The sequence below is a fragment of the Agelaius phoeniceus genome, chromosome 13 (assembly GCF_051311805.1).
Source record: "Agelaius phoeniceus isolate bAgePho1 chromosome 13, bAgePho1.hap1, whole genome shotgun sequence".
Classification (NCBI taxonomy): Eukaryota; Metazoa; Chordata; class Aves; order Passeriformes; family Icteridae; genus Agelaius; species Agelaius phoeniceus.
Window position 1 is genome coordinate 10,576,327 of NC_135277.1, and position 27,135 is coordinate 10,603,461.

General features: G+C 39.4%; 1 protein-coding gene across 4 annotated transcripts; it reads left to right on the plus strand.

The window, feature by feature from the left end:
- Positions 1-2,246: 2,246 nt before the first annotated feature.
- Positions 2,247-24,432, plus strand: CEP152 (centrosomal protein 152). 4 transcript variants are annotated; one of them, XM_077185250.1, is made up of 27 exons: positions 2,247-2,354; positions 3,433-3,555; positions 4,233-4,333; positions 4,546-4,612; positions 4,824-5,168; positions 5,644-5,812; positions 6,459-6,599; positions 7,972-8,111; positions 8,405-8,605; positions 10,016-10,163; positions 10,821-10,912; positions 11,736-11,899; positions 12,485-12,689; positions 13,453-13,545; positions 13,670-13,800; positions 13,974-14,102; positions 14,240-14,375; positions 15,108-15,287; positions 15,774-16,040; positions 16,531-16,644; positions 16,907-17,557; positions 18,948-19,122; positions 21,268-21,349; positions 21,437-21,543; positions 22,285-22,441; positions 22,718-22,821; positions 22,947-24,432. In XM_077185250.1, the coding sequence occupies exons 2-27, from the start codon at positions 3,469-3,471 to the stop codon at positions 23,825-23,827; spliced, it is 5,067 nt and encodes a 1,688-aa protein (XP_077041365.1). In that variant the 5' UTR covers positions 2,247-2,354; positions 3,433-3,468; the 3' UTR covers positions 23,828-24,432. The 4 variants fall into 4 exon arrangements, with proteins under 4 accessions (XP_077041365.1, XP_077041366.1, XP_077041367.1 ...); XM_077185251.1 differs by lacking the exon at positions 15,774-16,040; XM_077185252.1 differs by lacking the exon at positions 4,824-5,168.
- The last annotated feature ends 2,703 nt before the right edge of the window (positions 24,433-27,135 follow it).

Consider the following 27,135-nt stretch of genomic DNA (forward strand, 5'->3'; position numbering starts at 1 on the left):
CAAGCAATATTCTCTGGCATGAACAGACATAACTCTCTCTGTCTCCCAGCCCACCGGCTCAGTTCCTAAGGCAGACAATTGTTGTGGAGTTCAGCAGTTGCTGGAAATCTTGACCATAAAAAATACATTGTTTGTTTGCCAGTGTTCGTGGTAAATGGAACACTGTAGTATGAGCTCCTTCCTCTAGGAAACAAGAGGAGAGGTCTTATAAAATTATGGAAGACAAGCTTCCTTGGAGGGGAAAATGTAATGTAAAGAGCCACACTTAGAGTCTACTAGAAAACATCTTTATTTTTATCCTCAGCTAATAGCCATAAAAATACATTTCATTCTTTGATAATATGATTAAACTACTCAACTACCTATACTGAAGCAGTGAGAAGGTATAAACATTAGTAGTTGATTTCCTTGCTAATAGTCTGGCATTTTCGATACCCTGAGCCTTCAGGGCTAGCAGCCCAAACTTCTGCCCATTCTATCCTGTGCAAGGTGCTCACCAGTGAAGGTCTCCAGCAAGAGTTCATGCTGGAGCTTTGTACCACAGCAAGAAACTGTAACTGGGATATCAACCCCCTGCATAATGTCCTTTCTATTCTCACATCTTGTCAAACTTCAGAATGTGCTTGCTATCACTATGGAGCAAGCAATGAAGCAAACCCAGCTACTTCTGTGGCATGTCAAGTGGAGAGAAAGACCTGCAGTTTTGATTTTTGTATCAAAGCTGAGTTTTATGACAGGTCATAGAAGGAAAATGTTCAGAACTCCACCTCTATTTTTAGTACAAATCAAAGTTACTCAGGACTTAAATAATAGCATTTGGAGCGGTGATAGTAGGAGATCAAAGTTTCTTGACTTTGCCAGTCAAGATGCTGACTCAGGGACTTTTTTCACTTCATCAGTTTTCACTTAACCAGTGAATAAGGACAGCCAGAGCCAGTGTGTGATGTATATCACAGGATAATGCAGTGTGTTTCTCTCTTTGAATATCACCAATGTAAAACGTTTAAAAGACCTGGATCATTGTTCTGATGCTCCTGCATATTTTTTATGTATCTGAAGCTGAACTGTGAAGTAAAAAGGAAGGAAAGGGAGATAATTGGGTGCTAGAGCAATAAAGACGTATATCAATATCTTTTGATGTGGGAGGAAGAAGATAATCCAACTAATTACAGATAAAAATCAAAGATAACAAATCCGTGCATTTTCCTAGAATAAACTACATTCATTCCCTGTTTTTGGTTTCTAGCATTTCCATGCCTTCATTTAAGCTTTTAATGCTGCTCTGTGGCCCAGCTGTCTCATGTAAGATACGCTGTCAGCTCCTCTGTGGAAGTCTTAGAAATAATCATGCTAAAAAGAAAAATAGTTGTCTGACTTTTGGAAAGTTTCCAAAATATTGTTCTTGAGAAACTCAATATAAATTGTCAGACACATTTAAATGCTTTTTGTTTTGTTTGAGTCATTTAATGCCTGTAAAAATGATGAGAATTGGTTAATCTCTGAATGGTTACTAGAATCCTCTGGGAAAAATGGCTGATTTCGCCCATAATGTCACACGTTTAGTAGACATAGCATGTTCGTTCCTTTTCAAACTTCTATAAATTTCACTGAAACACATGAAGTGTTTGCTCCCATCAATAAAAATCCTCTAACAAATGACCCAAACGTCTCTGCCCCGGGGTCCTTTCCCGGTGTCCGGGCTGAGGGCGAGGCACCAGGTGGGGCTGTTACAAACGGAACCAACCCTCCGTCAGAATTGCTTCCTGCGACTCTGCGCAATAAATCTGCTCCTTCTGAGGAGGTTTTTATTTTTTAAAGAGAATGCGCTCTGGAAGCAGAGCGGGTTCCCGAGCAGCCAAGCGAAGGCTGCCTGGGGCAGGGGCTCGGGCAGGAGCGGTGACCCCGCATCCCCTCAGCGCCATCGTGACACGGTCGTGAAGTGCGGCTCGCGGGCTCGTGACGTCACCCCGCGGCCGCGCGTTGCTAGGCGACCGCCACGTCCCGCTGCGAAATGGCGCCGCTGCCCGCCCGCGGAGACCCCGCCCCTCCACAAAATTCACACTGCCATTGGTCGTCTGCTCGGCCAATCAGCTCGCCAGGCGCGTTCCCGCGACCATGCGCGCCTGCTTTTAAACAATCAGCGGAGGCGGGCCTGCCCGCCCGCGCGGCTGGGCGGGCTCTGGTCGCGGTTGGTTCCCGGGGCTGTCAATCAGCACGGCTCGGGGCGGTTCTGGCCGTCGGTTGGTGCCCAGTGCTGCCAATCAGCGCGGCGGGCGCGGGCCGGGTGTAATGAGGAAGCGCGGCGGGCCCGCCCCGGTGGTGGCTGTGGAGGGCAGGTGGCCGTGGCGGCTCAGGTGGGTTCCGCTGTTCGGGCCGCGCTTTGCCCCCGTCCGCTGCCGTGGCGGCCCCGCGGGAGGTGCGCTGGATAACGGCAGTGCCGCCCCGCGCCGCAGTTTGAGCGGACTGAGGTGGCGGCGGCCGAGTTTGCCCCGCGCCCCTGGAGCTGCCCCCGGTCCATTCAGGTGCGGCTCTCCGGGGCTGGCCGTGCACTCTCGGCTGGCTGCCTTCGCTCCCGGGGCTGGGGAGGGCCCTAAGGAAGGGGACAGGGCCGGTGGCGGTGTGGGGGCAGCTGGAGCCTCAGAGCCTCCCGTGAGAGGGGTCACGGGGGGCACACAGGGACAGGAGCTGCGTTGTGAGGCCTCCTGCAGCTCTGCTGGAGAGTTTCCATCAACAGCTGTGGGCAAAAAGGTCCTTTAAACGTGATGAAGTGACTTTTAACTTGGAAATAATGCTCCTGTAATGTTACATTGTACCAAGTGAAGACTTCAGTGTGTGCTACACCTGTGTGCCCAAACAAGTGTCCCTTGAACGGGGAGTAACTTATTTGTAACCAAACCTGGACCAGCACTTACACACAGCAGCTTCTTTGAGCACGCTGCTCAGTGCACACAGGCCCTTGGAGGCAAGACTCTCTTCTTAAGCAGTAAAATCTGCAACTCATGTGGTGCTTTTCAGATTTCTGGGATACTTTTCCTATTTTTCCTTTTGGAGCTGTTATCCAAATGAATAAGGAACAGCATACTTTCAGTTTTTAATACAAACTGTAGTTATTCTCTAGAAGACTATGAAGCAAAATTCAAAAGTGGACATTACTATCATCATGTATCACATCATATGTATATGGTGCAGTACTAGAACTTGCAGAAAATAATGTCTTGTTGTAAGTGAGCTTAAGAAATTATATTATGTCAGCCTTGTTTTAAATGCTAAATTCTTGGAAGTGGGTCGGCTTGGATATATGAGAAGCAAATAATGTGCAATGACTGTTTCAAGAATTATATTTTCATGCTGAGCAATTCAGGTGATGAGGGTGGTGCTTTTTGATTCCTCATGTGTTTTGCTCACGTGTGATGTTTTCCTCTCCTGTGGTAGGTTTTGCTGGATACACAAAATCAATAGTAGAAAACAATGTCCCTTGACTTTGATAGTGGAGCTCTACAAACTCAACATGAAGATGAAGACTATGACCAAGAAGATTATGCAAGAGAACAAGAGGTGAAAAAGAATTAAGTACTTTAATCTGAAGGCTTGTGAATTTAGTTTCTTCCTATCTTTTCAGCACATAAAATGAAAAAAAAAGTTTTTGTAGTCTGTTAAGAGCAAAAGAGGGTGCAGACTGTGCCACTCTTGGAAAGCACAAGAGGTGAGGTTCAGGTGTGTTTTAGTTGAGGTGTTTTTCTCTGATTGTGTCCAGTTGCTTGGTCCAGAGCAGAGCACTGATCATTGCAGTGATGACTTCTTGATTGTAGTGATACTGACTGGCAAGTTCTTATCTGCATTTCCATCCAGACTTCTCAGAGCATGTTTTGAATGTTCGCTACCTCTCTAGCCTGGACTTCAGAGAGAAGAAATCCTGGCATCATCAGTTTGGAGCTGATTCTTTGAAATTAGTCTGTCCTGGGATGTGTCTACTAGATGGCATTTGCCTTACCTCTTTCTGGTGCAGCTCTTTTCTTAACAAGAGTTTCTCAGAAAAATGCTTTGGTTGGTACTCTAGTCTAGTAAGCATTCTGTGGTAAAAGTCTCTTTGTGAATTCCAGTGTTGTGAATTCCTCCCTGGAGGAAGAAAACCAGGATTTTGTGCAAGTGGCCTACTTTGCCAATGTTTTTGGGCTGAACTTGTTCTAATTTTCCTGAAGATCATATAATGAATATTGTTTGTTCTATTTCAGTTGCAACAATTGTTGACAGACCTTCCCCATGATATGCTGGAGGACAGTGGAGACCAACTCTCCAGTTACTCAGACTGTAGCATTCAGGAGACTGAGGAGCAGTAAGGCATTTGGCACCATCTTTTTATTATTTATGTTGTGCTTTCAAGAATAGAGCAAAGTCTGAGTTGATGAGGTGTGTAAAAGTAATCCAAATAAAAGGGGAGTTGTAGTGCAATTTGCAGTAAATTAGATGTGTCTTAATTTAAGAAAAGAAGGTTTGTTTTTTCCCTGAAGTTATTAGTACATAGTTAAGCTGCTTGTGTCTTTCTAGGTCACATGAGCCTGGGAAGCTTGATGGAAGGTGGAAGGATCATCCATTGATCACTGATCCTCCAAATGTAAGTTTGTATGAGCAGGGATGTAATTACTGGTTGTTCATAATAACATGCTGAATATTGTTTAAATTAATTAGAGAAATACATGTAGGTGAAGTGTTTTGGTGTTCATTTGAAGTATTTCTAACTTGAGGGCTGGTAACCTCAGGAAAAAGAGGGTGGGGTGAAATCTGAGTTTTGAGAGAGCAATTCTAAACCTCATATCCATTCATAGGGCTATGAACAAGGACAAAATCTGTACCCTGAACAATTCTTGTGTGACCAGCAAACTGATCATGGTGAAAAACATGGGAAGAATTGGAATGGCCTACATAATGATGAAGAGAAGAAACATTTATATGATGTTAAAGAAGATTACTGTGGCCAGGATGGCCAAGATGATCCAGATCATGTGTATCTTGGTAGAGATGGGTTTAACTCTCCAAGCTGCTACCAAGAGAACAATGTCTATCATCTTCCTGAAAACTTCAGGCCTTATACAAATGGCCATAAACCAGAATTTGACAATCAGCAAAATAAAATATTAAATTTTTCAGATGATCCAAAAGAACATCTTAAGGTATTTTAGAAGCTGACACATCTTTCTATCTCTTGGAAAATTTTCACAGGACTTTAGCTATTGGTAGTAATATTTCTGCATGCCTTCAGTCTCTTAGAATCAGTTCAAACAGTGATGGGAGGCTTGTGTAGCCTATTTAAAAAAATGAGACATTAGTAACTAAGTTTTCATATGTTCATGTTTGATTTTTGTTCTTTGTCCTGTTGCCTTGGTAGAATTCCGTGAGGTAGAATGAATGTGATTCACTTAAGTGTGTGCTTACTCTATTTAAATTACATTTCACTGCTTTGCTAAGCTGGAAGCTTTCATGAAGAATTCTGTCATGCTTAAATGCTGTGCTGGATTGGAGCCTGAAAATGAAGAGCTACTAGAACTCTTCTTAATGTCAACTTGTAAAATGAAAAATATTTTCACTGAGCAAGAGTTCAGTTGTAGTTTTAATGTATTTCCTCTTATGTATCTATTGTCACAACAGCAATTTGTTGCATCTGATGTTGTCAATGGCCAGTCATCAGAATCTTACAAAGTGACTTATAAACCATACCAAAATGGCATTCATCAAAATATTCCAGGAATCCAAGAAGGAAACAGAAGAAATGAAGTGTTTGAAGGTTTGCAACATGAATTCTTGGGCAATGATGAAAGTAAGTGTTTGCTGCTTAGACTTGAAATAAACTTGTGTAAAAAGTTCAGTGGAAATCAGTGAATACGTTGATTTCAGTAGTTTTTCAGTAAGAGGACAACTAAAAGGATGTTGAAGTATAGAATCTTTTATATCCAGAAATGATCTTTTTTTGCTCAGGGTATATGAGTTTTGGGCATTGAAAATGCAGTCTTGATTGATGCAACTGAATTACTTCTGGTGGCTTGATGTCAGACCTTGTTGACACTTTGCCTCCTTCCATAATATTGGAAAAGAACGACTTGCTGTACCTTAGGAAGTGCACTCTGAGTGATGCCACATTGGGCTTTTCTGTTAGGTACGCTTCAAATGACTGAACTGCTTTGTCAGACATGTTGTAAACTTGTACTTGCCACAAGTCTGTGAGTTCACAGCATGTAAACTTGTATCTGAGCCTGCTGTAAGGTTGAAATTGTGGTTTGCACAATCCTTCAGCCATTGCTGCCAGAGCAATTTGAGTGATGCAAATCAAATGTGGATTAAAAAAAAGATTTTGTGTACCACCAATCAACCTAGCACTATAACAAAATATTTAGGAGTAGGAATTACAGTGATGACTTTCTTGGTATCTGTGCTGACTTGTCTGCATGCTGTTTGAAATTTGGCAGATTCTTCAGAAAACATGCAGATTCTTCAACTCCAAGTTCTAAATAAAGCAAGGGAAAGACAACTGGAAGAACTTAATGAAAAGCTAGAAAAGAGTGCACAACAGATTAGATACTTGAATCATCAGCTTTCAATGGTCAAAGGTAAAATGTTTTATGCTGGTTCTTAGATTTTATTTAAATTGAGCAACTTTTAAATTCTGAGATTGATTGATTGATTTAGAAAGTGTCTTTGAAGGTATTTCTTATACTTATAAACTTGATTTGAGACTATATGTGACCAAACCTCTTCCCCCAAACATTGTTCTAAGTAAAAGTCTCTGGATTGGTGCCTGACTGCATAAATGTCTTAACTTCTGCTATTAGTAGAATTTAAATACCAAAATACTACTGGTATTTTCAAGACCACTGTTGTTTTCCAGAGTCCCCATGTGTCAGGCATCACAAAAGTACAGAAAAGTGAGAAGTTCTGCCAAAGTAGTCTTTTCAAAGTTGGGGGGAAGGGGGAAAAATGTTGACACCAAAACACCCAAACCCCAATAGGAGAAGTGGACATCTATGAAAAAGTATTTTTTTTGTGGTGGTGTCTGGTTTAACAGGCCATTTCATAGACTGTTCATAGAGAAAATTTCTTTCAAAAATAACAAAATCTGATTGTCTTAGTTTCCCATTTCGTATAGGAACAGACAAAAAATAGTACTAAATGTAGAGAATTAAGACTATAGTTTTTGGAATGCAAAAGAAGCAAAGGAGAGAGAAAAGTTCAACTGTGAACCATTTGGCTGTGTCTTGACTGTTCCTCCAGAGGAGTCTCCCTTTAAATGGTGTAAGGGAGGATGTGAGATTGGATTTGTGGGGACCCTTGTGGCAGGAAGGAATGATGAATCTGACTCCATGTTCTCAGAAGGCTAATTTATTATTTTAAGGTACTATATTATATTAAAGGATACTATACTAAACTGTACTAAAGAATACAGAAAGGAAACTTACAGAAGGCTAAAAAGATAATAATGAAAACTCCTGACTCTCTCCAGAGTCCTGACACAGCTTGGCACTGATTGGCCAATGAGTGAAAACAACTCACACCAGAATCCAATGAAACAATCACCTGTAAACAATCTCCAAACACATTCCAGAGGAGCAAAACACAGGAGAAGCAAATGAGATAATAATTATTTCCCTTTTCTCTGAGGCTTCTCAGCTTCCCAGGAGAAAAATCCTGGGCAAAGGGATTTTTCAGAGAATGTGAATGCCACAATGGGAGGGCCTCCTGCTGCCAAGATGGGGCTTGTACCTTCAGGACCCTACTGGAAACAGTTCATTGGAGTGCTCCCTGCTGCCAGGAGGACACAGGGGGTGCTGGATGGAGACTGAGTGGTTTTGTTCAGTCTTCTGTTGCTGTTCACAGTGCAGGGCAGAGTGAATGGTTCTGTAGAGCAGGTAGTGAATGGTCGTGTTGCATGCAGCTCTTGGGTGGCTGGCCATGGTTGTCACACAGTTATGTCTCTTTCTTCAGATGAAAAGGATGGTTTGGCTCTTAGTCTTCATGAGTCTCAGAAACTCTATCAGAATGGAAAGGAACGGGAAATGCATCTTGAAGGTCAAATCAAGGCCCTTGAAACTCAAATTCAGACTCTTACTGCCAATGAGGAGCAGGTACTGTGAATATTTTTAGACTGTTTATTTGAAAGACCTCTACAGTTCAATTTGTGGTGCACTTGCATTAGACAGAAGTGCTAGTCTCTTGAAATGCTGGTCATGATCATTGCAAGAGCTAAATACATGATGGATGGATAGGATTCATTGCTTGAAAATACTGTGTATGAAAACACAGGCATCCTCTGAGGACTTGTGGCAACTTCTGCACAAAAAAATGAACTGATGTACAGAATATTGGAGCAACAGTGAAATGTATGTAACTAGGAACTACTGTCATACTGCTCCTACAGATACTGAAGCAATCCAAAGTGGCAGAGGTGGCCATGGAAAGCATGCAGAAGCAGCTGTTAGAACTTCAGAGATCAGATGCCCTCCAGCGAGCCAGAGAACAACATGAGGCCATTATTTCTGCACTCAAACAGAAGTATGAACAGCAAGTATTGGCATTAGAGCAGAAGCTTGACACTACACAATCTGCACTCAGAGAGCAGGTGAGAAATTATTTTAGGATGCTGAGTATGGTACTGGAGACACTGTAGAGCTCCCCATGTTTCCCAAACTGCATTTCTTGACCTACAATTCCAAGAACTCCTTCTGGAAGCTGCTAAGAAAATGGAAAGTCTCAATATTATGAGGCCTATGTGGTATGTTTTCATAAACATCTGCAGGCAGTCCTAAATTCAAATTGTGAGTTTGTACATAGCAGATGCAGAGGAGGCAGAAATTCATTGTCTTAGTTGCTCTCCTGAGCTTTCCTTCTGTGCACAATCTTTTTTTGAAGGAGTTCTGCAAATAACTGGGAAAGAAAAGGACTAATTAAAAAATAATGTTTTCTTGCAAGAAAAAAACAAGAAAAACTTTTTATTGAACAGTCTGCCAAGATTTGGTCTCAGAATGCTGAGGGATGACTAACCATTCAACAGTGACTTTATTTTAGAAGTAAGGATTTAAAAACAGAGAAGGGGTAAAAGGCTGTCTTTAAGATGGAGTTTGATATAGATTGTGTTACATGGTTGTAGAGCTCACTGAAATTATCCCACTTGATATGTCATAAGAATCCATTCCACTATTAGAAATATTCAAACAATGTATTCCAGGCAGGTCTTAATACATTTTCCTCTTATTTCATGTAAAGAAAATAAAATTAAATTTCTCTAATTCTTGTCTCAACATATAGAAATAGATGGGATGTGTACTTGCAAAGGTGACTGGTACTTGCTTCTAAACAAAATGCACTGCTGAATTTTTGTCTGTTAGTACCACAACAAAGCTTATACAACTTTGTCTCTACTGTAAAATATATGGTAGCATTTTTGGGGTATTCAAAGAGGGAGATCTGTTTTTTGAGAGAAGATAAAAAAGTCAAAAGGTGTAGATACAAAGCTCTGTGCCTCCCAGGGCTGTGGAGGTAACTAAGTAATGCCATATAAATGTCTACTTTGTATATCCTGTGAAAAAGAAACTACAGTTCCTCTTTTCCAGAGTATTGGCACTTGCTAGCTTGGCTTAAGCTCAGTTAAAATAAACTGATTGCTTGATATCATGTGAAGGCTTGATTTTTTTCTGTAATAGACTTAAGTGTATGTGATTAATTACAGGGGATAATCTGATGTGCTGAAAAGTAACTGCTCTAGGAAATATGAAATGATTCTCATCCATGTATGTGTATATATGAGTACAATTACTGCTTCCCAATGAAAACTGAACTTTGATGCTGTAGGAGGTCTCTTGTCAGCCAAGGATAGTGTTTGATCTGTGATTGATTTAACTGTCCTCTACCCCTTTAGGTATCTGATTGATTATTTTTCTCCTTTATCCTGTATGTATTGAATTTTTCTGTATCTGAAACAGTTCTAGATGGTTAAATGTTTGTAAAGTGAGTAAAAATATTCTCTTCCTAGAAAGAGCGTTGCAAAAATCTAGGAGAGCACGTTAAGCAACTTGAAAAATTGTTGGAAGAAACCAAATGTGAAAAAACTGAAATAATAAATCGACTGACAAGAAGCCTAGAAGAAAGCCAAAAGCAGTGTGCAAATTTACTCCAAACAGGTCAGCCTTTTACTCATACTATTACCTTGCCTTGCAGAAATGTCTTCATTTTTTTCTGAATGTGAAATTGCATATTGATGTTTCTATGGAAGTAGAATCAAGATCAAGCTAATTGTGTTCTAGACTGTTTGCTATGCAGTGGATTAGTCAGATTGAAAGTTCATTTTAGACTAAGATGTGAAAACCAAATAGAAATAAAAGTAGACATCATCTCCAAACCCCAAACAAGAGTGATTAAAGTTTTCATACGTATTTTGTGCTGCACGTGTGTAAACCTTGTTTCATACTAAACAACAGGGTTTGGATGCAAGTTACTTAATTTTGTATTGAGGTGCTTGACTTGAATTGCCATTCTGAATTCAAGTCCTGGTGAGAAGAATTGTTTTGGGAGCTGGAGGCTGATTTTTGGAAACCTGTATCATAGAAATAGATTGTGAAATGTTTTGCAGTTTGTGTGTTTGACTTTTGCCCTACCTTCACACATTGAAGTCTTTTCATAGTAATGTATTTAGTAACTGTTAGTGAGCCCAAGGAAATAGAAAAAGTAATGTCTATTGCCAGAATCAACACTGCTATTTTTAATAGGGATCTTCAGATTGCATGGACTTTCTTGCATGTTTCTGACTTGCTCTTTTTCTCCCTTTTCTCCTACAATAGGCTCAATGCAGGAGACGAATCAGTTACGGTTTCAATTGCAGCAAGCTCAGTCTGCACAGATGATAAGCAACAACATGAACAAGGCTTTGCAGGTTAATTTTATTGAATATTTTATGTTTGAATAAAATGTTTTCATTTGATGGTGGGGGGAGAGGCATTATTACTTAGAGGTTGGTGGTTGAAACATTTTAAATTTTTGGAGGAAACAAGTACATCATCTTTGACTACTTCCTCTCCCAGAGTTGCATGTTGGGCTTCCTCCCTCCTCACCAATTAAAACACAGTTGGGCAATTGTATTGGCACAAATCTGATATCATGCTTCTGTCCAACCTGCTTTTGGAAAAAAATTGAATGTAAATTCTGTGTGCTTGTAGTCCTGTAATTTAATGAGGAGAATACCATGTTCTGAAATTTATCTTTTGTCAGCAAAAGGGAGTGCTACAAAGTCCTCTAAAACATCAGTGGAAGTCTGTGTTTCCAATTCATATGTTTGATTTAGATCTGTTGTCTTGGAAACTGTGAATCCTACTAAGTACTAGAGTAATAGCTGTTTCTCCAGGTATGTACTTTTCTGTTGTCATCCATTTTGCTGTACAAGGACAGCAGGAATGCAGAAGAGCAAAAGAAATAATACTTCATAGATGGACTGTAACAAGAACAATAGGGAATATTTCTTGTATATTTAACAAGATTTTAGTTTTAATGTATGCTTTGCTAGAGGTATCAGAAATGAAAAATGAAAGTATAAATAAGTTAATGCTAGACAATTCAACTAAATGCAGCTAAATACAACTACATTTAGAAGGAAGAGCTCCACGTGTTTATTTTCTTTGGTAGAGTTATCATGGGCCTGATATGTTGGCTTGGAGTCTCTCTGGTCAGTGTAATTTTTTTTTCCTGTCTCTTCCTTTCAGGAAGAATTAATGGAACTGAAAGAAGAAATAGCTTTGTATGAATCTGCTGCCAAGCTTGGAGTATTTTTGAATGATGCAGGTGGAGAGCGACCTACGAGCCTGGGTGATTCATATGTAGAGCTGGGAATTAAAAATATCACAGGGAAGAAGCCAAAATTCTGCAGGTATTGAGTGATTCTTGTGGAAAGAAAAATTTTAAATCCTTAAGAAATCATGCAAGTTATGTGTAAAAAGAGGGTTCTACTGGATCAATACATAGGGTTTTGATAGATAATTGAAATACTGCTTGTATTGCCAGGTAATCTGAGAAACAGAAACTGTACTAATACCATAAAACTAATTAATAATCTTGGTTGCTATTTAATAAGTCTTCAGATTTTATAGGGACTATATTGCTGTTCCTTTAGTTGTTGAATTATATTCATGGATACTTTTCTTGCTCAAAGACTCCACACAGTTGCTTAAAGCTAAAGCTGTCTTTTACATCAGCCAGTGGAGTTGCTTTAAAACTCTTCTCATTGTGTGAGAATGATCCTTTTGAGGAAACAGCTGAATTAACAAGTTCTCTGTAAATTAATTGCAACTTGATGGAAAAGCTTTGATATTCATGTCCTCTTATGCTGTTTACTATGACATCTTAGACATCCTGGTATTTCTGGTAGCATTAGTTACTCTTCTCTTTGCTACCACTGCCTTTCAGCTAGATTTTTGTCTCTTAAATGCTGAACTGGTTGTGTCTTTCCTGATAGTGCAATACAGAACAGAGACATGGATAAAGAACTCTCTAAAGATGAAATTATTGTAGAATTAAAAGCTGAGCTGGAACGTTTGTTGAACAGTAATAAAATGAAGAGAAACCAGATTACTCAACTACAAAATAGTCTTAAGGATTGCCAGAAGACACTAGAGGAATACAAGCAGTTGAAAGCAGAAAAAGCATCAAGAGATTCAGAGGTTTGTTCTTTTACACTTCTTTAAAAGTCAAGTATTCCTGGTTTTTGTGAACAAAACCAAAGCTTCTTATGACAAGAGATCAAAAATTTATGCACAGCTGAGTATTCATAGCAACTCTGGGTTTGTATCTTTGGTTGAAAAGAAAAGAACTGAAGCAGACCTGGGCAGCCTATGCATTATTGAGTCCTAAAATGATGTATTATATGCTTGAGAGTGTCTGGTGTCTGCCCTGCTTATGTTAGAAGTAAATTTCATTGGAAAAAGATGGTTTTCTTTAGCCAAAAGGACCTTGTTATTTCTGCAAGAGAGCTGATAGTACCATTAGATTGTACAATCAGAACATTTAACAGATTGCCTTCAGAGGGCCTTCATGGGTAATTTCATCAAAAAGAAATCTCCTTGATATTGCATCTCTCTTCACCCCATTATTGCCTTCCCTCTGTGGATTGATCAGAGGTGCAGTATCTGTACATGGAGACCTGGATGTGGGATAGGAATGCAGTGTATGTGGGAAGTGTGCTCTCTGTTGGATGGCTGTTGTCATTCAGCTTGCAAACACTACACTGAGTGTGTGCTTCTGCAAAGCTTCATCATACTGAGTTTTAAGAATTCATCTAGAATAGCAGTGATTCTGTGATCTTGCAGTGCAATAATTCCCTGTATTTTTAAGTACAATTTTTATTTGACAACTGAGCTTTTTAAGCATTAACTGCCAAATCATTTATGTCTTGAAAGATATCATCTTAATTTTATTTATTTTTAGCCTGTCACAAATTTGAAGGATGCTTCTGATAATCTAAAGGAAGAAGTTCTGAGACTCAAAAAGGCTAATGAAGCTTTGCTACAGCAAGTTGAGGTAAGACAGAGATGCTGCTTACCACTACAGAAAAAAAAAATCACAAAAAACCCACCCCATGCTAAAAATCTCTGATTAGAAAAGGTTCTTACAACCCCATGTTACTTGACCCTTGTTTGCCCAGGCCCATACTTCAACTATTGAGGAACTGAAGGAAAATGAAGAAAAACTGAAAAGCTTAAATCAAGACCTCTGTTGTCAGATGAGAAAGATGGTTCAGGAGTTTGATCATGATAAGCAAGAGGCCATTGACAGGTAAGTCTGTTAACTTAGTTTAGTTGAATTTGTGGATTTTCATCCTGCACACATAATCTTGTTCCAGCTATCAGGTACAAGAGGAGGTCAATGTTAGAAAGATATTTTCTTACAGAAAATTGAACCTAGGTAGTTAAAATCAGGTAGTTATTTTTCCTTTCTTGGAATTGTAGATGTGAAAGAACTTATCAGCAACATCATGAGGACACCAAAGCACATTTTGAGAAGGAGCTGATGGAGAGGTTTGCTGTGGAAAAGCAGCTGCTTCTTCAAACTTCTGAAGAGACAATCTCGCAGTTAAAGTAAGACTTAGCATTATTTCCATTTTTACTGAACCTTTCATGTTTCCTGTCTGACTTTCACTGCTAGTTACACTTATTTTAAAGCTGGCTTGCTGTCTTCTGAGGCCAGTTGATAATAAGTAATCTGTCCTTTGAAGGGATAACATAGAGGAGCTGAACAAAGAGATTACTGCAGTGAAGGAATGTTACATTGGAGTTTGTCAGGAGAAGGAAACCTTGGAAACGACTTTAAGACAGAAATTTCAACAAGAGCAGCAGCTGAAGGAAGAGAAGGTACAAATGGCATTGCCTATAAACCATATAATTTCACTTGTTAATATTACATCTTGAAAACAGAGTGTATTTAATTTTGTAAATGTTTGCAGAACCTACTTGGAAGAGATGCAGCTGAATCAGAAAGCTCATACATATAACTTAGTGATTTTTTTAATTAAGCTGGTGTTGTGTTCTGGGTTTTGAAATACTGCACAAGTAACTCTTTCCAATAGCTGTTTGTTTTCATGTAGTGAACTTCCATAATTCTGACTTCTGAGGATGCTTAGTCAGCAGTATGAGCTTTTACATTCATAAGACGTTTTCAAAAAACCCTGAATGATGATACAAAACTATATAAAACTGATATGAAAAACACAGTGTTTTTTTTAAGTAGTAATGAATTCAGACTGATTTGATTAAAAGCTTTGCTTTTATGAAGATACCAGTGTGCAATGACTGAAGCAGATCAGCTGTCTGGGTAAGCAAGTACAGCAAAGAGGTGCAGTTCAAAGTATGAGGGCAGTAAAGATGCTTGATATGAAAACCTACTTTATGGCAATAGCCTATAATAATCTCTGATATAATATTTTAAAACACCTTTTTTGAGAGCTAAATCTCTTGTCTAGGTGTCATCTCTAAGATCAGTGCAGAGCCTCTTGAGAGTTAATCACGTGTCTCATGCATTCTCATAGTTTTGTACCAGAGCAGTTGTGCCTTGGAGAATACTTCATTTATTTTTTTTTGGTCTAGCTCAAGAAACAGCTACTAGAAGAGAAAGAACTCTCCCTTAAACTTCTAAGGACTGAGCTTGAAGAGGAACACATCAGGTCCATGGCAGCAGCAAAGAAGCAGTGGCTGGAAGAGAAAAACCAGCAAGTTCAAGAGGAAGTTGCCTTAGCCAAAGTTCACTGGGAGAAGGAAGAAAAGGAGGTATGAAACTTAGATCAGGGAATTTCAATTTTTTTGTTGTTGTTTTGCTGTTTATTTTCAGGAACAGAACTTTAGATTTATGTGCTACTCTTCTGCCATTGGAAGTGGCTGTTAAGGATTTGTCATTTTAAAAGCTCTGAAGGAGTCATTAGATATTATACATGTTTCATATTTTTAAAGAAACCCAAGACCTAGATCTTGCAAAGTAACAAACAGAACACCCTGGATGTCACAGCTGGTAATATGCTGGAGTTTTCCACCCTGATGCTTGAGTGAAGGTTATGCTTTCTGGTATCATGTGGAAATGATCCCATCCCATAGGAGAAAGCTCTGATGAGTCACCAAACTCTCTCTGTGCATGGTTTTGTTCCTCTCCTGTTAGGGAGGATCATTGATGTGAACAGTGTTTCATTTGCTAAGCGCCAGTGAAATCTGTTGATTTAGACACTGGAGAGATTTTCTTAAAAGAAATATTTTTTTCCTTAGAATAAAGAACAAGTCTTTGCCAAATTAGAAAGAGAATGGCAAAGTAGGCTGGAAGAAGTGAGAAGAACTGTAGTTGAATGTTATGACTGCAGCTGCCAAACTGACCAAGTTGTGGATGAAGCTTCAACTAAAGAGTTAGAAGGGACTGTTGAAGACCAGAGGCTGCAGATCCAGAAGGCTCTGAAAGAAAATACAGCCTCTGAAGAGGCCTTAAAAGAATTTCAATTAGAACTGGAAAATAAATACTGTAAAAATCTTGCCAGCCAGGTAACAAATAATTGTTCTATCTACCTGGAGTCTCTGAAACTGCTGTGTCCACTTTAGTAATCTTAAAAAAAAGAAAAAAGAAAGTGGACTCCTTCACTAACTTCCTCTTAAGTTTAGTATTGATATTTGCTCTATTAGAAATAGAGTTGTTAAAGTTCTGTAAAAAAAACTGTAGCATGTGGTTTGTTTTTCACACCGTTAAACAAGTTTTGCAGAAGTTTTGAACAGAACTGAGCCAACACTTAGATTTTATACTATTTTGTTAAAAATAAATGTGGTATTTTTAATTTTGGCATAGTTTTTGCATCAAGAAATGCATGAAGTGCTGCTGGTCTGATTCTTTTGATTTCTATAAACTTAGACAATCCAAACTGAAATCTGTTCTTGAAAGTAATGATAAAGTATGAATTATTATTACATGAAAGTAATAATAAAAATGTATTCAGTGTACCTACCTACCTACTGAAGCAGGTTTTTTATCTGTTTAAAGGTAGATGCAGCTTTAGCCCAAGCTCATGCCAAGTGGCTGCAAGAGTACAAACTAAATCTAAAGACAGAACAAGAAAAATGGGAAAAGGAGCACCAAAAGACTACAGCAGAGCAGGTAGCCCAAAATACTGCTATATGTGTGTTGATAAACAGTTAAATCTTCCAAATCCCATATAGTATTGCAATGAATGTAGACATAGGCACAGGGAGTCACTAAGGAAAGATGTTTCCCTATAAAAGGAAAAGCCTATATAGGTTTAATTTTTATTAAATAAATTGAAAAGATCTCCAATAGATTTTTAATGACTCAGAGTTATGTTTTGTCTATCTATGAATGTGTGTATATATTTCTAATGACTGTGTTGTTTATTTCCCAGTTAGCCATGGTTCTCTCAGCTGCTGAGGAGAAATGGAAGAAAGAATATGAAAGTACAGAGACATCTGGACTAAGAGTTAAAGAACTTGAAGAAAAGATAATTTCTCTGAGGAGGGAATTGGAGCTAAAGAAAGAGGAAATCCCTGCAGCTGTCAAAGCAGAACTAGCAAAAGCCCGTGTGCAGTGGAACAAAGAAAAGCAAGAAGAAATTCTGCAGATACAAGAGCAAAATGAGAGAGACTACCAATCATTCTTAGATGATCATAGAAACAGAATTAAAGAGGTCCTTGCAACAGCAAAGGAGGACCTTGCAAAGCAGAAGAATGACCTCTCCATTCAGAAAGAGGCAGAAATCAAGATGTTACTAGAGCAAAAGCAGCGGGAATGGGAGGCTCAGGAAGCCAAGAGGCTGCAGGATGAAATGAATGGGTATGAGGAGAAAACTCTGCTTGAGCTGGAGTATTTGTTGAGAGAAATTCATGAAGAGCTGGTCAAGTGCACACAGAGTAAACATTCTTGGAAGGACAAGGGTTTTGAATCTCATGTTCAATTAACCAGTCAAGGCAAAGACAAACTGAAGGCTTGTTTACAAAAGGCCTATAGAACCACAGTCTGCACGATTCTGGAAAAGAAAGAGCGAGAGTGGCAAGAGGTAATACTTCTGTAAGTTATAACTGCCAATCAGAAAAGGGATTTGACAAATCACTAAGGCCTGTTTTCTCCCATGAAATATCCATGTAATTGTGAAAAATAGAAAATTCAGCATTTGAGTACATTGATTAATGTACTCTAGAACTGAAAGGAGACTAAATTTACCATCAACAAGTGAAATGGAAAAGGATGTAGCTTTGACATCTTGAGTCTTTAAAGAAGAAAAGGTCAGGTTAAGAATGCCATTTATACAAAGACTTGTAAATTAAGGAGATTAGTCCACCTGCTTGAGGTTGGGAGTCTGTTAAAGGCTCCTTGTAATCTCTTTGATGGGCTGTAAAGACAGAACTCACCTCAGATTTTTGCATCGCTGCAAAATCCAGTTTGCAGTGGTGATTGGACAGTGATTGTGGATCATGTTACACTTTTTTTTCCTCCTCTTTATACAAATAAAGATGAAAACCTTGCAGAACTAAAAATCCTTTTTGCAAGTTGCCTGCAGTAGGTCAGTTTGTCAGTCAGTTCTGTTTTGGGAATAAAAGTCTTGCCTATTTTATTGTGCCTTTAGGAAATCTTTTTCAGTGTGCCTGCTCAAATGAGGAAAGATGTCTTACCCTCTTCTGGAGGAGTTTGGGGCTAAGTCAAATTGTGTCCCAAAGCCCTTGTTTCTGTTGTTTTAGCAGATTCCTCTTCTTGCAGTGCTTATGCTTGTAATAAGTTTTTTGTTGTGGGGAGCATCCCACCGGAAATGCCATTGCTACCCAGCAGTTAAAAGCTGGGGAATTATCTGAGAATAAGAAAGAGAAAATACCTTGTTTTTCAAGAGAAGATGAGATGTTACCATTTCTTTCATGTTAATATATTTCTGTTCAGCAAGTGGGTCTGAAAGGTTTTCATGTCACAAGTCATATCCACGATGATAAAGAGAATAATATTTTCCTTTGCCTTATGCACCTTTTGCAGTGGAAACGAAATGTCTCTTGGTAAACTGTTTAATATGCCCTTGAATCTCAAAACATTGGTTGGCTTGAACCACCTTATCTACTGAACTCTTTTTAATTTCCTAGTAATGTCTTTTCTCTTTAAAAAGCAAATTGTCTTCAGCTGTTCAAAGACAAAGTGTATAGTTCTGCAATGTTAAGGCCTACTGGCATTTCCAAATAATACTCAAGATATTCAGGCACTGCTGTTGCAATGATTTATGCTAAATACAACTTCTATATCATAGAATAGATGTTTTCTTTACAATTTGACTTCTAATCTGTGGTTCTACTGCAGGTTTAAAGTACCTGTGTTAAAATTCCTAAAGCTACTTGGTGACCAGGATTGGTTGTGGTGTGGAATGCTTTTTTTGCTGTGTTGTGTTTTCAGGAAGTGTTTTTCAATTTCAGAAATATGAAGAGCTAGTGAGTAATGCAAATAAAGAATCGTACCCTTACCCACAACATGGTGCAGGAAACACTGGGGATGTGGCAAGGCCCCCTGTGTGCAGTGTTGGACACCAGGCAGAAGCACAAAGGAGACTGAGAAGACAGACACCCTTGCAGGAAGCAGGAACAGATAAAGGTATTGGGTTTGATCTTAATCTGGCAGATTGCATATCATCAAATTGAGCTTGTTAGTAGCATTCTTTAATATTCCATGTCCTCTTGATGACCCCCATGCAAAGTTAGCTAATTAGTAAATATTTGGGTGACAGAGGAAGATACAGTTTTTCTGACTGTAAGGTGGTTTAATACTGCATAAGCTAAGTTAAAGTCACAAACTGCAACAAATGATACTGGTCTCCAGTTTACTGATTTAATGCTGGCTTTGAGGTTTCATTTTATCAAATGCTAGTAACTTTCTGCTTTTTAAGGCCATTCTTCAGGAGGAAAGAAATAGCTGTCTCATCTGCTAAAGCAGTGTGTATTCTTTGGGGGTTGTTAGCAGCACAGCCTTTGGAGTATATAACAGTTCACATGCAAGGCAGTGTTAGCCATGATATGCAGGGTATGGTCTAAATTATGTTTTGTAAATGGGTAATACTAGATTGGAGCTTCAAAGATTGAATTGTACTGCTTGCTCTTGGCAGTACACCAGACAAGGAATTCTGCATTCATGTAAAAGATAGTATTGTGTCAAGAACTTGCTTGACCTGGCATGGTAGTCTTCTCTGGTTCTTTTGGTCAAGAATGTAGTTGAAAAAAGTGTGAATCCCTGGGTGGTGTTCCTCTCTTTTTTTTTTTTTTTTTTTTTTTTGTTTTTTCCCTTCTTCCTTATCCCCCCACTCCCTGAGCCTAGTATGTAGTTTGGCATTGCAGCTCTTCCCAAGGCTGTCACGTGTACTATGGCAAAACTGGAGCCAGTGTAGATGGGAAAAGCTCCATGGGAGGGACAGATGTCCCTGGGGCTTTCTGTTTAGCTTGAGATCTTACGCAAGTGAAAAACATAAAGCAACAAAACCCAAGAGAGTTTTTGGCTCTGTGCCTGTAGCATGGCTTGAATTCCTTCAGCACCAGCATCAGAGTGATCTATTAGCACAGAACAATAGCAGCACCGCAGTGCTCCTGCCTCTAGAGCGCCCTGGCCTGGCTGTGGGGAGCAGCCAGGGCTGGCCTGGAAGGAGCCCAGTCTTTGTGTATCCCTTAACCAGGCTCAGACATGTGTGAGGCTTTCCAGCTGCGACATTTCCTTCAGCTGACTTCAAAAGACCCTGCTTGGCTGTTGTTATTTAAAAAAAATACTAAAAAAATTCTAAAAGCTTTAACCTGCAAGTCTTTTTGCTGACTGAAGAAATCAGATCATCACTGATGGAAGTGCATTGAGGCTGTGAGGGCTGTATGAGTTTATAGATGCTGCTGCACCTTCTGGAATAGGGTACCAGTCTCTTGTGATTAGTTAAATTGGGCTAAAATAGTACACACTTTCCAGTGAGAAGAGGACTAAGTAGAACACTGAAAATAGGTTGGGCTTGATTCTTTTTTTTTTGGTCCCATGTTGATGTATAACTTTTAGCAATTACTGTTGCAAGTCAGAAATGTACAAAAAGGAACTTGGGGTCTCAGGAAGATTTGTGCTGCAAGTGCTCCTGCCAGGAGCTTGATAAAAGAGGCTGTGTGCCAGGACTTGAAAAGAAAGCTGGAGATGGCCCCCAAACATCTTCAGCTTGCTTGAAGGAATATGAAGCTAGGTCAGAGCAAATCCAAGGTTAGGATTGATAGTCCTACCTTTGACAACTTTGATTCTCTCATCTGTAGGATCTTTTAATTTTCAGTGGATACTGGGGTTTTGGTTATTGTCCTCAAACAAAAAAACCCCTCACCACAATAAACTGACAAAACCTACTAAGTTTTATCTTGTATCTTTATATCTCAAAGGCACAGTTGCTAACCCACAAATTAATAATTCTTTTTCAATGTTTGTTAAAACCACCCTTGTTATTTTTTTATCCTGTCCTTTCTCTCCAAGTATACTTGATATCTCAGTTTAGTGTTAGTAATGGTATATGAAGGCTTGAAGCTTATTTAATTACTGTATGAGATGATTTTTATATTCAGACTTCATTGAAGTGTGTCTGCTTGTTACTGCAACAGCTGTACTGCAACTAATGATGCTTGGTGACATTGAAGTCTTGTACCAGAGGCAGCAGTTATAACATAAGTATCTCTTGAACTTGGATTTAGAGAAATGCAGTGAATTATGGTTCGGCTTTTTTTTTTTTTTAAATAGAAAATGAGATGGTTCCAGGAGCTGTAATTGCACAAAACTCTGAGATGAAGACCAAACTGAAAGACCAGGGATCACCACCAAGGTATTTAAAAAAATAAAGAAGATGATTTCTTATTTTGGGAAGATATAAGTTGGTTTTTTTGTGCAGTATGATGTGTATGCATTTCAGGTCCCTGTCAAGGGAAGGCATCTCAAAACCTTGTGCATCCTCTGATTCTGTGAAAGGTCTGGAAGAAATGCGTGCTCACTACATCAAAGCTTTGAGCAAGATTAAGTGTAAGTACTAAAGCCTTAGTTAAAGATTTAGTGGAGGAAAATAAATTACTTTGTTGCTTCTTCCTTCAGCCAGCTTGGACAGGAATCTGACAACCAAATCACATGAGAAGTAAATTTTTCCATCTTACTAGAGTGACTGTGAGAAATGGAATTGTCACCCTAAATCCAACATGTAATTGTGATGGGCAAAGCCTTGTTTTACCATCCTTGCTTTGTTGTACTGTAGAAGGTATTTTAAAGTGGTAAAGTGCATTTTGAGAAATGATCTTGTTTCTCCAGAAAAAAAAATCTACCAAGACTGCAGCTTCTTCCGAGAGAAAATCTGCTTTTCTCTTGTGCTGTACCCTGTCTTCTGGCTTGGTCAGCAACCTTCTCTCTGAGGAGAAAGGATTAAGTGTAACACCTGGTCTTACCTGAGTGCAGCAGGTCCCCAAATTTCTGCATGGCCATTGAAAAGTTTCTAGACCCATATTTTTACCAGCCAAAATTCCTCCCAGATCCCCTGCTTAAGATGCAGAATCAGATCACTGAATTCCTTTCTTATGCTTCACATTGACCTGCTGTGGTTTGCCCTGACACTCATCCAGTAGGCAGCAACTGGCACAAGGATTTGGTGGAATGTTGGCAGGTAAATCCATCTCCTTGCTGACTTGTTCCAGGTCTGCTAGACAATCCCAGTTTGTGGTGTTGGCTTCTTCCCCACTCTGGGGGAAAACTGGTACTAATGAAGTGTGTTTGTAGGTGATATGCTTTGTTATATCCGTGAAAGCAAGGAACGAGCTGCTGAAATGATTAAAGTGGAGGTTTTAAGAGAGCGCCAAGAGACAGCACGGAAAATGCGCAAATACTACTTGACATGCCTTCAACAGCTGCTCACTGATGATGGCAAACATGAAGGGTGAGTTCAAGGATGTTTGGAAATGGCTGTTGGCTGTGCAAGAGGTGTGTAGATCTCAGGCTGGTGTTTGTCCACCTTGGAGCAAACAGTGCCTGGCCTGAAGTCTTGCCAGGGTCTGAGTGTTGGTGCCAGGTCACTGCTGAGCTGCCTGGCACACTGTCCTGTCAGTATTCTCTGACTCTCAGTAACATTGCCTTGAAGTAAACTGTAGAGTTGAATTACCCTTAAACTTGGTTTTGGTTGTTTTTTTCCCACATGTTCTGCAATTCTTGGCAGAGCTGAGAAGAAAATAATGGATGCTGCCAGTAAACTTGCTACGATGGCCAAAGGGCTGGAAACGCCTCTTCGGCCCATTCCCCAGCGCAAATCTGCCCGCCCAGGTGAGCTGCATTCTGTGGTCCTGCTCTTCTTGAGCACACTGATTTAATGCATGTAGTAATGAAAATGCTTTTCTTCCAGTATTAACATTATCTTTAATTATCTGTCTCTTTGCCTCCTCTCCTAGCTCTGCGTTTAAATTCTGATCCTGGAGGTGAGTGCTCCAAGAGAGATTGTGTGCTTCGGACAAGGCCACACCATGTGGAAAGCAAATCATGTAGTGAAAGCAATACTGAAAAAGGCACTGATAAAGTTGTCCAGAAGCGTGTTCCATGTGACTTGAGACAGCAGTTTGATGCAACACAGACCAAAACTCAACATGTGCTTTGTGAAACAGTGACTTCAGGTATTCAGAACAGGAATAATTCTCAAAATCTGGATGGTTCATGTAGAGGTGCTCTACCAGGATGTTACCCAAATGAAGATGGAAGAAGAGAAAAATATGGCCCCGTTGCAAATATAGACAAAGGACCATTGTGTGCTGTGAGTAATGGTGATGCTCCTCCCTTTGCTGGTCAGGGAGCGCTACAAAATATGCAAATACGCAGGGCTACAAATGGCCACAGCAGCTCTGGGCCAACTCATCATGTGCTGAAGAGCAAGAATGGAAGAACAGGCTTGAAAGAGGATAAATGTATCCAATCATGTGGAAAATGGAAAACTAAGTCTAAGAGAAGTCAGGAATTTGATTTTAAAGACCCTCCAGAAAGAGATGAAGGAAGCAGTAGTGAATGGAGTTCTGGGAATGGAAGCATGTATCTGGATTGTGGTGAAATGCCTCTCTTGTATCCTCAACAAAAAGCCAATACTAATATTCAAGCACAGACTGTGTACTGCGAAGAGTTTCCTCACCTCAGGTCATTTTCTCCTGCGGATGAAAATGTTACTTCTCAGAGAGACATTTCTAGTGGCGGTGGCAAGACTCTCAGTACAAAAAGCAGCACAAAAGTTTATAGTAGAGGCCAGCAGATAACAAACCCAGAGCATACTTCATTCCTCAACTCTTGACAAATCAAATTCAGCTGTCCCACATCTCAATGCAACATCAGATTCAAATGTAGGAAAATGCTGCAACAAATGCTTGGAGAAAAATGGTGTGGGATCCCCAGTCTCAGCAAGATAGTGTTTTTTAATTAGCCCACTCTCTCTAACTTGAACCAATGCCAGCAGTCCTCGTTTGAAGGAAAGAATTAACTTGATGTTTAAATAAAGTGTGATGATTGAGGAAAATCTTTCCTACCCTGTCCATTTCGTGATCAATGTTACATGAACAAATTTTATCAAGTTACTTGAAATATTGCTGCAGACTTTTCTTTACCCTTGTAATAACACTTTCATGAATGTTTATAGTGCACTAGATACCAATTTATTAAATAGAATCTATTTTTATATTCAATTTAGTGTGCAGTGTTTATCTAAAACCAAGCTACTGTAACTTGTGGTCATTTTTAAAATGGTTATCAAAATTCCTTCAGAGTGTAATGAGAGATGTTTGAAGTTAGTATTTTAATTGACTTTTCCATTTTGAAGGACCTCCTGTAACCCTCTGTTTGTGTTCCCACAACAAAAGCAAATATGCTTGCATTTTTTCATTAAATTATCATAACAAATCACGTTTCAATTGTTTTTCCCTTTGATACAGCAAAAAATAGCTGATACTGGGTGTAAGAAAAGTATCTTAAGTTAGAATGACCATATTCCTGTAGGTGTTTCTTAATTACTGTGTTATCAGGGTAAACTGAAGATGTGGTACTTTGCCCTCCTGATGCTTAGAAGTATCCTATTTTACAGGCTTGCTCACATTTTAAAGAGAATTGCAAAATATATCTTTTTTCCTAGGCTTTTTCCTTTTCTTGGGACGGCATTTAATTTCCAGTGATCCTGTGATGGGCAGAGAATTTTGCTGCTGGTTATGCAGGGGGTAATTAAATCACACTTGTTGCAATTCATAGTTATGGGCCAGCAATTCACAGCCACAGTAATATGGGAGTTCTAAGCAAAAAGGTTTTTCTTGCTATTGTTCTGTGACATTTGAAGAAAAAGTCTGACTGTTCTCTCAAAGATGTTCTGTATCCCTTTCGTATGAAAAATTTAAATGCTTATTTGTGAATGTTGCTTATTTGGTCTTTTGGAGTTGAACATCACAGTTCAGTTTGAGAATCTTTCGAGTTTTAAGAGGAAAATAGTACAGAATCTGAAGATAAATGTGCTTAACTTTACAAAAATGTCCTGCATGTTTATATTCCAGGACAACTGGCGAGGCAGAATGCATTTTGGCTCTTGGTACACAGGCCTGGGTTGGGACTTGAGACTTTCACAGGCACTCTAACAAGAGACTTCTGAATTTCTTGGTGGCTTTCATGTTGCCCATAAATCCAACCCCACTTCCTCTTTAGTGAGGTGGGGTTTGTCATCATCAGTGGGAGCAAACTGAGGCCATGAGAGACCGCTGGTGCCTAAACAAACACAGGCCGTGGTTAAGTTCAAGGGCCAAATTCCGAGCTCTTAACTGAGGAAATAGCTGTGGCCTTGTCTGCAAAGGAAAGTTTTTACTAGTTGTCCTCTAAGCCCCAAGTGGAGGTTTTTTTCCTTTTTTTTTTTTTGCAATGAGTGGCTGTTTCTGGTTAGCTTAAACATTTTCCCAAATTCCACAAGGTAAAAAAGAAGCATATTTAGTCCTGTGTAAGATGTTTGAGTGTTTAAGCCAACACATCAGACTGATTCAATCATTGGCCAAGTTTAGAATCCAACCCAGCTTACAGATTTGATCTGTAGAAGTAAACATCCAGCTATCCAGGACATCCCTGGCCATTCAGACAGCAGCTGAGGGCCCATCATCTCATTGCTGTGGACCAAATGGAACTTTTCCAAATACTCCAGCTGAGGTGGGTGCAAAAGCTCCATAGTTAACTCCCCCAAATGCCACAGTTGGTGACCATGTGCAAACTGATTTTAAAATTGTAAAATGTAACTTTTTGTAACACATTTCTGTTGCTTTGTTTAGTGTTGTATATGTAACTCTTACTGTGAATTTCCACAGCTTTTAAGAAATTCCCCGTGTTTAAAAGCTCAGTGGTGAGCTTTCAATATCGAGTGAAGTAATTACTGCTCCTACATATTAAATTTAGAAGCTGGGGCCGATGAGGAGGGACCTTCCACTTGACTGACTGACTGCTCTTGTATTGCTGTTTCAGTTGTGTCATACTGGACAACTTCAGGGACCAAAACTGAAATGTATGTAGGAATGTGAAGGTAAGTAAAGATTCAGTTAAATCCTTGCTCACCTAATGTTTACTCTGTTTCTTGTTGCAGTGACAACTCCAAGGAGCTCCAGAGCTGCCAAGGAGATTTTAAGTTTTGCTTAATGAAAATCAGCAGTAGAGGCCAAGAGATCTACCTTGAAATAGCAGCAATCATTCCCTGGTGAGTAAAGTTTAAGGTGCAAGATGATCCTTAGCCCGAGAATCAACAGCTCCTAGTCAAAAGTGTTCCTCAGCACTCCTCCTTCCAATGTCAGTAGGAAAGAATGAAGCAATTAACAGAGAAGCATAGGGGGTGGCAACTCCTGAAATTGGACAGCTGACACCAGTCAGCAAGGGGGATGTCATGTTGCAATATGTGTGCTTGGACTTGGATAGTTGAGCCAAGATTGTAGTAGAGTCACTAAATGAGTCTCTTAAAATAAGCCTGTCACATATTCCTACCCACTAGGTTATATGGCTGAAAGAACTTACCTGCTTTATTCAAGAACTGGTTACCTGCTGTTGGATGTTTTTGATTCAGATGATTTCTTTTTCAGCACTGTGTTTATGCTGTAGGAGCCAGATCAAGTTTTATTCCAGTAATGTTGCAGTTTGGCACTATATAACTTAAACTTTCTTTAACAACATCCCCAAAGTAGCAGAATGCAGTGGTATTCTTCTGTTTGCTGTATTTTTGTTCCCTGTGTTTTCTTTGGCTGATTTATCTTGCAAATGATAAATAGAAAAAAATTAAAGCCAACAGTCTTGGTCCTACCATTTTTGATAGTTTTTAGTCTGGTTCAGCCAGTTGTCCATTCTGCAGAATTACTGTAATCTGCAAAATACTCTATCAGATTGTGAAAGCCTTTCAAGACTGCTATGATTAAATTCAAGTTCCCTAAGTATCACCTGTGGATATGCAACTAAGGAGATCTCTGGCTTGCTTGCATTCCCAGGCTTTACTTACCACCTTTGCAATTTCATATCTTCTTTGCCCCTTACCTCTTACATTACTTTATAGGTGGAACTTTCCTCTGAGGTTTGAAGATCTATTTACTGCTGTATCATGTCCCC

Excerpts from the sequence above, each read along its gene's own strand:
- CEP152 (XM_077185250.1), top strand. The coding sequence starts at position 3,469 with ATGTCCCTTGACTTTGATAGTGGAGCTCTACAAACTCAACATGAAGAT. Across the intron at positions 8,112-8,404 it reads TTACTGCCAATGAGGAGCAG|ATACTGAAGCAATCCAAAGT; the intron begins GTACTGTGAATA and ends CTGCTCCTACAG. Across the intron at positions 8,606-10,015 it reads AATCTGCACTCAGAGAGCAG|AAAGAGCGTTGCAAAAATCT; the intron begins GTGAGAAATTAT and ends TTCTCTTCCTAG.